The sequence below is a fragment of the Sorex araneus genome, chromosome X, assembly GCF_027595985.1.
Source record: "Sorex araneus isolate mSorAra2 chromosome X, mSorAra2.pri, whole genome shotgun sequence".
Classification (NCBI taxonomy): domain Eukaryota; kingdom Metazoa; phylum Chordata; class Mammalia; order Eulipotyphla; family Soricidae; genus Sorex; species Sorex araneus.
In genome coordinates, this window is record NC_073313.1 from 295,475,898 (window position 1) to 295,489,062 (window position 13,165).

At 36.2% G+C, this 13,165-nt stretch overlaps 1 protein-coding gene across 2 annotated transcripts in view; it reads right to left on the bottom strand.

Annotated features, from left to right (window-relative positions):
* Nucleotides 1–744: 744 nt before the first annotated feature.
* Nucleotides 745–13,165, bottom strand: part of LRRTM4 (leucine rich repeat transmembrane neuronal 4) — a 794,848-nt gene continuing 782,427 nt past the window's right edge. For both annotated transcript variants that reach the window (XM_004612009.2, XM_055122572.1), the window contains one exon: nucleotides 745–1,306. In XM_004612009.2, coding sequence (XP_004612066.2) covers nucleotides 1,085–1,306 — 222 coding nt within the window. In that variant the 3' untranslated portion in view covers nucleotides 745–1,084. The remainder of the gene's footprint in view (nucleotides 1,307–13,165) is intronic.

Below are 13,165 nucleotides of genomic sequence, written 5' to 3' on the forward strand. Positions count from 1 at the left end.
ACTGATAGGTAATAGAATAATTTCACAATATAGAAAAAAATCACTCAACATTAGGTGAGCTGTGGTGTACCAACCACAAAATAATGTATTTATTTTTTCAATATTGTCTCTTTTATTGATTAAAAAACTACACAAAAGCTAATTGATAATTATTTTAAAAGGCAAGGCTACACATGTTTAGAAATATATATGGTTTGGCAGTTTCATTCATTGCTCACATGGCCATTGTTCTTCATATACCTTTATTCAGTTCGCTTAAGCATATTTATGCTGTTTGTCATCTGAAGATTCTCATAGGTTCCCCATTTGCCGTTTGTCCTTACACAGACACAGTGAAAGCTTACAGTGATGACTATCAATCAGAAAAGATTAAAACACTTCACAATTTGTACATGGTGTCTCTTGAAGGGTCATTTTTTTTTTCCAGATTATATTGGATTTTCATTCCAGTAGTTTTGTCAAACTTGTCAAATTTGTTTCTTTGCGGTCTGTGGTAAAGCAATTAAAAAAAAAGTCTCTAGTCCAAAATGTAAGCTTTAGTGCTCACATCAATATAGGAAAACAGAAGCACTTGACCAGGAAAATTTTAATAAAACAAACTAAACAAGAACAAACTTTGTAAAAAGGAATGGTGAAATAAAGCAATTGAATTAAATCTGTGAAAGTTATTCACACCTAACAAGGAAAACTATTATTTCCCCCAATTGCCCCCCAGCCCCACTCCCCCCTCCCCCACCCTTCCCCGTGGTTCTCCAGCCCAGGAACCATGCAGTGTAGAAAAAGCAAATATACAAACAAACCTATACGTAGCTAGGGTGAAATCTATTTTTATAAGAACTTGACACTTGGACTATTTACATCCAGGAGCAGTTTTGTTCGACGAATGTCTGAATGCCAAGAATGTTCCATCGTTCTCCTGGTTACTCAGCAGGTGCATCCCTGGTCCTCTGGGGTTGGCTTGGCTTTGCATTTCTTCTGCATCACAAACGTTTGCACAGAACCAATGAGCTGGCTGGCTTGCGAGGTGGTGTCACCCCTCCTCCCTCCCCATGTCAGGTTCCCCAGCGAGGCGCTGGCCCCGGCGCTAGTTAGTTATTCTCTCCAGGTAGATGGCTGGTGCTGCCGACCTGGCTATGGTGGCGATGAAGCTGTGGTCGTGGCCCAGCTCCAGGCTGGCGGGCTCGTCCTGTTCTGGGGACACTGCTTCGTAGCCCTTGTTGACATGCAGCGGCTGGTGAGCCTGGCAGTACCCCATCACCGGCGGGTCGTAGCTGTAATAGGGCAAGGGCTTCACGTGGTGTGGAATCTGGGTGCGAGAAAGATAAAGAGTGGTTAGAGAAAACTTCAGCAAGAGAAGCAGGTAACGCATAGAGGCGTTGGCTGGGTCTCTTTCGGGCTGTTTCAGGTCACCATGGACTGGCTTAGAAATTTATATTAAAATAATGACAGTTACTATGGAACTTGATCATTTTACCCACACATATTGTTATGCACATTATCTATAAAATAAAGCACAAATATAGTTCTGTGAAGCCTTGTTAACTTTCTATCATCATTACTACCATCAGCCATCATACAGAAGTGCAGAAAATGAGGAAAAACTAAATTCTCAACAACTGGGAAACTTAAATGTTGCTTCAACATACATTTGAATGTAGATAATGCAAAGAACTGGGAGCACCATGCTGTTTTAGTGTGACAGAACAAAAGAATACACAGTATTCTTTTTATAAGGACAAGTATAGGCAAATATGTACATATATAGTTTTTTTAAATGTTTCTAAAACTATATATGTACATATATAGTTTTTCACATACAACTGAAATCTTTATTTTGAACATGTATAACTTTTACCAAATTTTTTTCTAAAAATAGTCATGACTTTCCATAGACTATTCCTAACAATATGGAAATCATTAAAATAATAAACTCTGGAAAAAATTACCTTAGAATAATTAAAGTGAGTACATCTGTATGTTCTTTAGGTATAATGTGATGTCAAGATGATGAGTCAAATGTTTCTAATATAATGAAAGGCTGCATAATGAGCTACTTAAATCTCTTTCAAAAACTCTGAAAGTACTTAAATTACATTAATTTTAATACCTGATGCCTCACAATTTCTGATAAAGAAAACATGTGTCTTAATATTGGAAAAAATTGTGATTGCTTAATTCTTGATAGCATATGATAGCACTTCCCACAACCCAATAGATTCAATAATAAAGGTTGGATTAACAATGGTCAGGCAATAAAATTTCATACACCCTACCATCCTTACCTAGAACTATCACATTTCTAGTGGTTTATATTGTCTTTCAGCTTGAAGTGAGGACTTTTATAATTGACTTAAGGGTGCTAGAGTAGGAAAATTTACAAAACATTTGTTTGAGCTGCTGATATTACAACTTGCTAATTAAATCACTGGAAGGAGATGGTGAAGCCAGAATACATAATAGCATTTGCTTCCATAATGGACTTTGTCTTTGCATCTTCTTATTCCAGAGTTATCTTAATAACATTTCACCATTTTGTTGATAATAATTCCTTTTCTATAATAGATAATACCAGACTAGACTCTTTACAACATTTTCAGTATTTCCAACATTTAGTCTCATCATGAACCACTTTAAGTATCCAGCACCAAGAAAACCTGAGGTATATCTTCATACGGCACCATCTCCAAACAATTAATTTTAATAACTTGGATGCCTACTCCCGCTTTCTATCCTGAATCCTGCAAGTGCTGAAGGCTCTTTCTATTATCCTGTAAAATTAGCTCTTAGTCTTTGTGTGAAAAAGCTCATAACTATATTTGCCAGCATGATATTTTATAAATTCTTTGTTAAAATAAGTGATGCATTTCCTGTCTCCTAGATGGACTTTATTTGACACATTTTGTAAAATTGAAGAAGTTGATAAGTTGTTACAATGTCAAAATTTGATAGAGAAATTAACTCTTAAGTGATATTATAAAAATGATAGCCAGGTATAAGTCTAATGATCTTATTTTTAGAATTAATTTCTTCTTATTACTACGCGAATCCCTAGAATGTTCCTGAAATTTAATTTGTATTTTTCTCACCATCTTGAAAATATGTAAAGAAAATTTGACACAAATTTTCTATATGTTTGTTTGACAATTGTGTTTTCAGTATCCAAATGCAAATTATCATGGAAAGTTACCTCACATTTTCAAAGTTATAGACTAAAACAATGGCAAGTCAAATTGTTATTTATAGCAGAAAATAAAACTAAGTTTCTAATACAAATGAACCTTTTCAAAATTTAGTTAGAATAGAGACTATTATACTCTATCAAATGCATAAGGCTAAGTTTCTACTAAATCATGTGTAGATTTCTTTAGACTGAAAATCATTTTATAGATAATTTTTAAAAATATGAGTGTAATATCTCTTCGGAGAGATAGTACTGAAGGCAGAGTCCTGTCGTGCAGGCTGCCAACCCAGGTTTGGTTATCTGGATCCCATATGTTCCTCTAAGCCCCACCAAAAGTGAGCGCTGAGTGCAGAGCCAAGCTAAGGCCTGGCAACACTGAGTGTGGTCCCAAAAGGAAACAAACAAACAGAATAAACTAACCAAAACACTTGTGTAAAGTATCTATTTAGTTTATGGTTTGTTGTAGTTTTCCTCCAGTCTCTCTCTCTCTCTCTCTCTCTCTCTCTCTCTCTCTCTCTCTCTCTCTCTCTCTTTCTTTCTCTCTCTCTGTTGCTCACTCTCTCTTTCTCTCTTCAAAGCACATAAATTATCATTTTTCTTAATTAGTGAGGAAATTAAGTCAATATAAGTTGTTTTGTATTCTGAATGAAGCATACTGACTTCTAATCCAATATGAATAGTATTTCAACTATTTCCAACAACTTGAAAAAAAAGGTTCAGAAGAAATGATAGAGATCATTTCTTGATAGCATGATAGAAATCAATCACACAAAATGTTGACATAATATCTTAGATATATAGTTCCAGTCTCAAAAATCCCTGAAAAAAGATATGCCACATGAGAGATTATTGAAACAAAGACATTTTAGATACTAGATATCCGTGTATTTGTAGGTACTGAGAACTAGAAAGGAATTTTAAGAAACATGACCACATAACTACATGGTAAGCATAAAGTCAGAGTTCCCCAGAATCTTCAGATTTTTCTCTTTTTATTATGATTTTTCCTTTCATAGATCTCTTTGTAGCTCACGACAGGTCAAAAATGAAATGTTTATCAGCAAGTTCTATTTTAAGAAACCCCTTTTTGCAATGTGTTGAATAGGTAGAGATATCTATGATTGGTGGCATGGGTCACCAAAAGTCTAAACAGAATAAAAATAAACACAATTATTCTGATATTTCAGTAGAGAATATTGTACTTTGAAGACCTTACCAGTTGTTATAAATTTGTTTGTTAAAAGGCAGACATAAAACTTGATAACATAAAAATTTCACCAAATTTTACTATTTCTAAGTGACAATAATTTACTGGGATTAGAATATTTGTTGAAACATTCATCTAAAGTGATGCCTCATTTCTTCCAAATCAGCCAATTGCTAACAGACATCAAAATAAATATTAAGTAGCTTTGTCCAACGTTTTATAGCACTATGTGTAATCTTTCTCTAGTCATTGCAATGAGCCAAGAAATGAATCTACAAGCCCTTGTGTTCATTCCCTTCTGTAAACTGATTAGATAAGAAAGTATGTAGATCTCAATCCTTGTTGACTTTTTAATGTGAACCCAAGTGCTCAAACTTGGTTTTTGATTTTCATTGGATTTTGATTGTCATTCAAAATCAATGCTTTTACAGAAGAAACCATTTCCCTCAAATTAGGTTGATTCAAATATCAAGGAACTTACTAACACTATAGAAGTTTTAGGTTATTATCACCATTATTCATTGAAATTTTTTTCAGCTAGAGCAGTCATTTATTTATTTATTTATCTGTAAATAAATAAATTATTTGTAAAGTCAGTGAACTAGGATTATTGCCATTTTCTCTATCGCATTTTAGAGAAGTTTAGAATCTCTAGCTGCGTAAACAGCATTGTAAAGATTCCTCCTGTCCAATAATCTAACACAGAAATGCAAAAGCCAAGTGAATTGGCAAGCTTTGAGAGAATATCTGAGATGTTTGCTCATTTACACACATAGCCTATTCTGTAGGGTACTATGTAATCAACTGACTGTGGTTTCTGAGGAGCTAAGAGACCGAGGTCTTCTCCTTTATAGTAATAATGAACAGTACATTAACCACCTGGGTCCCTGTGTGTACCATTGTTTCCTTTCCAACAGTCAAAACAAAGTATCTTTAAGTTTCCCTTAATGTGGATTTGGTATTTTTATAAGTGTGTTCTTAGAGTATTTCCAAATGGTCCCTCTGTTCCATCAGCTCTCCAACCGACTTCATTCTGCAATACAGCACTCCAGCCGTATTTAAAGTTGGCCTCATTCACATGCTTCAGTGCTTGTTGACTGCAGAAGCCGAACTTTATTTACTGATAATGGGCATGATACATGGATGGAAGGAATTTCTTTAGGGAAATGTATTATGCTATATTGAAATTCTTCCATTGGTTTCTCTCAAGACTATGAACATTTCAACTAAAATTAAATTTAAATTTTTGTGGTCTATAAATATGTTTAGAGGCACTTTTTATAACTAAGTAGGCGATAGATTGTGAAGCAAAAGGACTATGATTATCACTAATTATATGTCACTTTAATCCTCTAGAGTTTCCAGTGAATCCTCTGAAAGTGGGGATAATAATGACATTTCATTTACTGCTATACATTTCAGGTAACACTGAAAATGTACCCTGATTCTCAAGAAATCTAGTTGAAAGTCACATCCCCACTTCAGCTTTGTATGAAGCTGGCAGTGTCTTCCCTGGAAACATGCCTTGTCTTTTGTTCTATAGTTTCCATTCAGAGACATGCAAGGTCAGACTGGCTCATTAACAGAGGCTTTCGGTCCTACCTTGTGTATTCAGGATCTTAGAAACCTAAGTATATGTTCTGCTTTTCTAAAAAAAATAATGTATTATTTGCTCAGAATGTTTTTCTTTCAATATATTGGAAGAAATTTAAAAAGATACATTCCTCTCAATTATACTGGCTCATAGAAAAGGGGAGACTCTCAAATATTGGAAGGAAGAACAAATTTGTGGTAGGACATGTGGATCTTAAAAGGTGTGCAATTGATTCAGATCCTATCATTTCACATCAATAATAGTTATTATTTCAATTTAGTGTAAAAATATCTGGATAGTAAGTGTCTGAGCAGTGGGAAATGGACTTTTATATGTGTAATCAAGAAAAGCATTAGAAGTTCAGGTTTTTTTAGGAAAATGAAATTCTAGTATTACTCCCTTTTTCCTTATTAGCATTAACTTATAAATCATTTAAAAGTATGGTGATACTAAAATTTCCATGGACTATCATTAATCTTATTTATTATCTTTTCATGAACATTGTTCACAGTTCAATATGAGTTCTTTCAATAGAAGTCATAAAAACTTGATTTTCCATCCTTTATATAACATTTGATCTCTAATTTTAAGAATTAAGCTACTCACACCATTTAAAAGTATATTCATACAGGTTCAAATGAGGAATTTCATAATTGAATTGCTTAATGAAGATTGATACTTGGTTTATTAGAAATTAAATTGATTTTTAAAATGAAGGGTGATAAAGAAATGAATACATAATTTAACTTTTATTCCACTAGCTATATAAGTGGCAAGCATGGACAGAAAATAATAATTGTAAATAAGGTGTCTTTATTTTTTGTTTGTTTTTTGGGTTATATCCGGTGATGCTCAAGGGTCACTCCTGGCTCTGCATTCAGGGTTTACTCCTGGTGGTGCTTGGGGTATCATATGGGATGCTGAGGATCGAACCCAGGTTGGTCACGTGCAAGGCAGATGCCCTACCTGTTGTACTATTGCTCTGGTCCCCAATAATTGTAAATAAGTTTATGTAGTTTTTTTTTTTTGCTAGAACACTTGTCTGGCATTAACTAAACTCATTTACTATGTAAAAGGGAGACTAAATTGACTTATACATAAAACAAATTATTAACAACTAAATTGAGGAAAGAAGAAAGATATATCTCAATGTCAGAAACAGCCGACTTCATGAGCACAAATGCATCTGGGATCCACTCAATAAATAAGGTCTGTTAATATCTGTAAGTTATAGAGTGTCATAGTTTCCTCTGCATGATACACAAATTAAAAATCAATTTAATTTCAGATGTTCCAGCATATTACACCATGCTGATGGTCATACTTTTTCTAGATCCTCTCGTCAAAAATTATTTCCCACTGCCTTGAAGTCCAGCTGGCATTGCCACTTGTTTTGTTCAATAGACCTCAGTGTAAATGACACTTCTTGGGTCACAGGAATCTCTGCCATGCAAACAAGTCCAAGCAAAACCACTGGAGCATGGAAATCCTGTGGAGCATCTGAGATATCTTACACCTCTGTGTCCCTCTTAGGGACAATGGGAGTTCATCAGAGGAACATGAGGTCAGGAAGAAAAACCACAGAGGTCCCCAGTGGAGCAGAATTGCTCGGTAATACAAACTCACATAGCTACTGCACAGATTCAAAGAGATGCTTGCTTTTTCATACTGATACATTTAGATGGTGTGGTTGGTTAAACAGTAAAAACAACAAACCAAATGACAGCTTCTCTTCCCACAGATAGACTTCTGTTCATAGTCTATGGAACCACTTTCAGAGGCAAAAATTATATTGAATTTTTTGGGGGCAGGGGATGTGTGGTAGGTTAAACCAGGTCATGCTTACTTCTGGTTCTGTGCTTAGGGGCCAATCTTGAAGGGGCTCATGGTACCATATAGAGTGCCACAAATTGAACTGGGGTCTGATGCATGCAAGACAAGTGCCTTAAGCTGTTTTTAATCTACCTGGCCCTTCTAATGATTATTTCTTCATAGCTATCTATCCCTGAACAGTTTTTCTATTCTTAACCGTGTTAAGACACTATGACAGGATAAGCTGAATAAAATTTGAACTTATCTGCTCTAATCATGGGAAACATTTTTAAAAAATAAGGAAATTCTTAAGAACAACTAATGGTTTGTTTTGATAGTTAAAAACCAAAAATTACAAAATTGCACAAAAACAAAGAAACAAAATATACAGCTGTTAATCATAGATGCATTACAATAGAACTTTCTGAAATATTGTTACAGGTTTTAATATTTTTTTATGTAAAGTGTCTCACTCCCAAAAGGATATGAGTTGTTAAACTGACTGCAAAAGTGAAACTTGACTTTGTTCTTCATTTTTCTCAAATGGAAGATTTAAATTAATAATTCCTTGGGTCTTACATATCTGAAGGAATTTTTAATAAAAATGAAACAAGATAAGTAATGAATCTAAATCAATTTATCAAACTACATTATTTAATCCCATTCCACAAAGAGACATCTTTATTCATTTTCTTAATGCAACCTTGGCTTGCAATTTGAAAACACCAATTATCTAAGCATTAGCTTTATTAATTAAGAAGTAGAACTTTCACTTCAGATGCCATTATTTATAAAACATGTTTGTTACAAAATTTATTTTTAAACACAGTTTTGAAAACGTGGATTCAAAAGTTTATAATTGTGTTTAGCTTTGAAATAAAAAGGTTGAGTCCTAAGTACTAATTAAAAGTTTTTGAAGTTTGCAAGATATTTATTAATAACTCTATTGATGAATAGTTTACACACAGTATAACACACCTATTTTCACTGTCACTGTCACTGCCATCCTGTTGCTCATCGATTTGCTCCAGCGGGCACCAGTAATGTCTCCATTGTGAGACTTGTTGTTACTATTTTTGGCATATCGAATATGCCACATGTAGCTTGCCAGGCTCTGCTGTGCAGGTGAAATACTCTCTGTAGCTAGCCGGGCTCTCTGAGAAGGGAAGAAGAATCTAACCTGGGTCAGCTGCGTGCAAGCAAAAGCCCTACCTGCTATGCTATCACTCCAGCTCACACATAATTTAACTATAATATTTATTGCTTTGACATGTATGCACAAGTGAACCAATATATAGTCACGAATTATAGATGGATAATGGAAATATCCATTATTTCCAAAAGGTATGTCATGCCGTTTGGTTATACTTCCTTTTTTCTCCTTACCATTGCTTTCCACTTCTGGTTCAAAGGCAAATATGGTGTATATTCCCTCACTGTAGATAAGATGATATCTACAATTTTATATCAGTTGAGTGCAAGAGCTACATCTATTTGTTGTAGGTGTACTTTTTTTTTAATCAATGGTATATATCCCATTATATATTTATACAATGTTGTTTATCTGCTAATGTATAGGTAGGCATTAAAGTGCTTTTCAGGTACCAGCTATTATAAATAAAGTTGTTATGTACATTCATATGAAGTATTATGTACTGCCTCTGCAATTTTCTGTTCAAATGGATAAGGTTTTTTTTTTATGATAGTCTTCAAAATTTGTAGAAATTCCTTGAGAAGAGACTGAGTTTTAAAAATATTTCTAGCATATTATTCAGTGCAAACTATGGAAAAAACTTGTTTAGTCTGGGATTTTTGTAGAACCATGGAATACTCACCAACTTCAAATATACAAAACAAGAAAGGAATGAAAGAGGCTTGAACAAATTTCCTGGTGCTAAGTAAAACCAATTGATTAAAATTAGAAGTAGTAGAGAGAAAATATGTTTCACTGCCAGGGTTCACATAGTGGAATTTGGGATAATGCAGGCACATGTCTGAATGGGTAAACTCATCTTCTATTAAGAAAATGGGGTCTGAAAAGGTAGTAGAAAAGGTAATATGCTTGTTTTGCTCACCACCAACCCATACACTGAGCACCACCAAGAGTGATCCTTGAGCAGAGATAGGAGTAAGTCCTGAACACCACCAGGTGTGACCAAAAACAAAAATACAAAATAAAATAAAGTAAAATAAAACAGGGGTTAGAGAGATAGTATCTAGGCTGACCCCCAGCATTACATATATTCTCTCAATCACTTCCAGGAGTGACCCCTAAGCAAAGAGCCAGAAACAAACCCTGCACATCACCAAGGGTGTCTACAAAACAAAAACAAATACATAAGAATAGGAGCTTAGAGAGATGGTAAAAAGGTTAATCCCCAGCACCAAATCTGGTCCCTCAAGCATTGCCAGGAGTGATTTCTGAGCAGAGTAAGGAGTAAGACTTAAATATTGCCAGGTGGCATCACAATGAAAATATGAGTAAATAAATAGATAAGTAAATATAGATGGTTAGAGAGAGAGCACACTTGTTCCCTAGCACCGTATGTGGTCCCCCAAGTATCACCAGGAGAAGGCCTTGAGCATCACCACGTGTGGCCCCACTCAAAAAATGAAAAAAGAAAACAAAAGGAGGAAGTCTTTAGATTCTCAGAGTGAAACAAAACTTGTCTGTCTCTAATTCAGTTTCTTGTTCATTGCCAACAGCTACACCTACTCTTCCCAACATCCTACTACATGTGGCTCACTAATGAAAAAAAAATAAACCATTTTTTTAAAAAAAGAAGTCTATACAATGCTGGGCAGTCCAACATTTTATAGACATGAAAATCTGCCTAAATTGTAATTATGATAAGGAACATGATCCAGAAATAAGAAAGATTTAAGAATTCAATAGATAATGATAAATCTAAGGGTCGTATTAGCTAAATGATGAGTGAAAATAGAGACCATATTAAATGCATCCTCATTGAAGTGAATCATCTAGAGTAGGATCATGCATTTGTTGAAAATCAAGAAAAATAACAGCCACATCTTCCTCTGATTTGTTTTAAAAATTAAATAAGAGTGGCTCCATCTCCCAAAGCTGCTGCCGTGTTGACTCACCCACTTGTAAAGCTTTATTGATTTTCGGCTGAATCTCTGAGGAAGTGCATGCCATGCAGCTAAAACTTGCGGAAACATGAGTAATCAAAGCTGAAACCTCCAGGGCACCCTTGGGAGGAGAGCACACCAAGTAACCACCCTGGCAAAGACCCTGAAGTTGAACCCACATCCTTCCACTGCAGCAATACCAAGAGCTCAACTTCACCTCTCACAAATATTCTCTGCAGAGATGCCAAACTGAAAATAATTTCAGGTACCGGCTTCCCAGGGTGAGAAATCCAGTGTACCTTCAAATTCTGTGTGGGCAGCCTCCCTCGCCCACAACCCCTTGCTATACTTCCTGAAGCCCTCGTGGCTTGTACAGCTCACACAGTCACAGTTATGTTGATTCACTCACCAACTCTGCTCTACAGATTCCCAAACAAATGTCCCAGATGCACGTCAAGCATCCAAAGTTCATAGAAACGACCATCCCATTTACTGAAAACTTCAAGGACCCCTTCAAGGTCTGCCGGCTTAGTACCTACTCTGCCATATCCTACCAGCCTTATGCACACCCCACAACTGCAGCCACACCAAAAGCTGAACTCCAACACTTCACCAATATTCTCTGCATAGATGCCAAACTGCGAGTAATATCAGGTAGCCCAGTGTCCAGGCTGAGAATTGTAGTGTCTTCTCAGAGTTGTGCTTGGCAGTCTCCACCCACACCTTCAACCTTTCAGAAGCCCTGGCAGCCACGCCCACTTACCATAGCCACTGTCATGTTGGTTTACCACCCGCCTTGCCCTTCAGATTCCTGAGTAAATCTATGGAGAAATGCATGCCAAACAGCTAAGACTCACGTGGACAATGGTCCTTACAAAAGCAAACTCCAGGCATCCTTGGTAGGTGGTCAAGCATTGGCAGCTGCACCCATACCTAACAGCTGAAAACACACCCAAGGCTAAAGGCTAAACCCCAATGTTTCATAAAAATTCTCTGCAGAGATGCCAAACTGCAAATACTTTCAGTTTCCCAATACTCAGACAGAGTTATCTGGTGTCTCAAGGAGTCATAATGGGCAGCATATCCCAACCATACTTTCAGGAGTTCTTCAGCCATTCCTCTCTCCCACACCTGCTGCCATATTGACTCACCCACTGGCCCTGCCTTACTGATTTCCAAAAACCTCTGAGAAGATGCACACCAAGCATCTAAAATTCACAGCAACATCAGTCCTCTCTGCTAAAAACTTCTAAGTGCCCTTGGACAGGGCTAGTACTCCCCCTACTGAATTCAGCAGCTGTACCCATAGCCTGCAGCTACAACCATGCCAAGTGTTCAGCTCCACTGCTTCATGAATGAATATTCTCTGCAGAGATGTCAAGCTGCAAATAAGTTCAGGAACCCTAGCGTCCAGGCGGAGAACTCTGGTGTTACTAGGATTTAGAGTGGGCAACAATACCTCAACCCCATAGTTACGGAAGTCACATTGACCATGCCCACCTCCATAATTACAGTCATGTTTATTCACTCTGCAGTCCTGATCTATTGTTTCTCACTAAATCTCCAAGGAGATGCAAGTCAAGCAGCTAAACTTTGTGGAACACTAGTTCCCCTCTACTGAAAACTACAGGGCACCTTTGGGAAGCAGGTGAGCTAAGTGACAGCCCCCCTAGACCCTGAAGCTGCACCTGTACCCACCACTGTAGCCATGACACAGGCTCAACTTCATGACTCACAAATATTATCTGCAGTGTTGTGAAACTGAGAATAATTTCTGTTACCCCATTGCTCAGACTGAGAACTCTGAAGTCTTCTTGGTGTCAGGGTGGACACCTCTTCCCACCCCCACTTATGGAAACCCTGCTGTCCCCATGTCATTATTGGCCTAGATCATTGATCCTAAAGTCTCTGGACCATATGGATAAAGATGCTATACCTCCTAGTTCTTCAATACTGAGATAACAGCAAGAGCACATCCAATTGGATAGGAAAGTTACATATATAGGAGGCAACTAAAATCGACAAACAAAAACAATAAAATGGAAAGTTCAACTAGCAACAAGTATCTTAAAAATTCTTAGACAAAGACAACATCCATTTGATCAGATATAACAATTTTCACATAAAAATTGGTATTGTATACTTTTTAAATGTTGGAACTCAGTTATGTAATTAATTTCAGCGCTACAATTATATTATAATTAGCATAAATATTTTTAAAATAAACATGTGAAAAAGTGAAATAATCTATAATATTTCTTGAATATGTGTATTAACT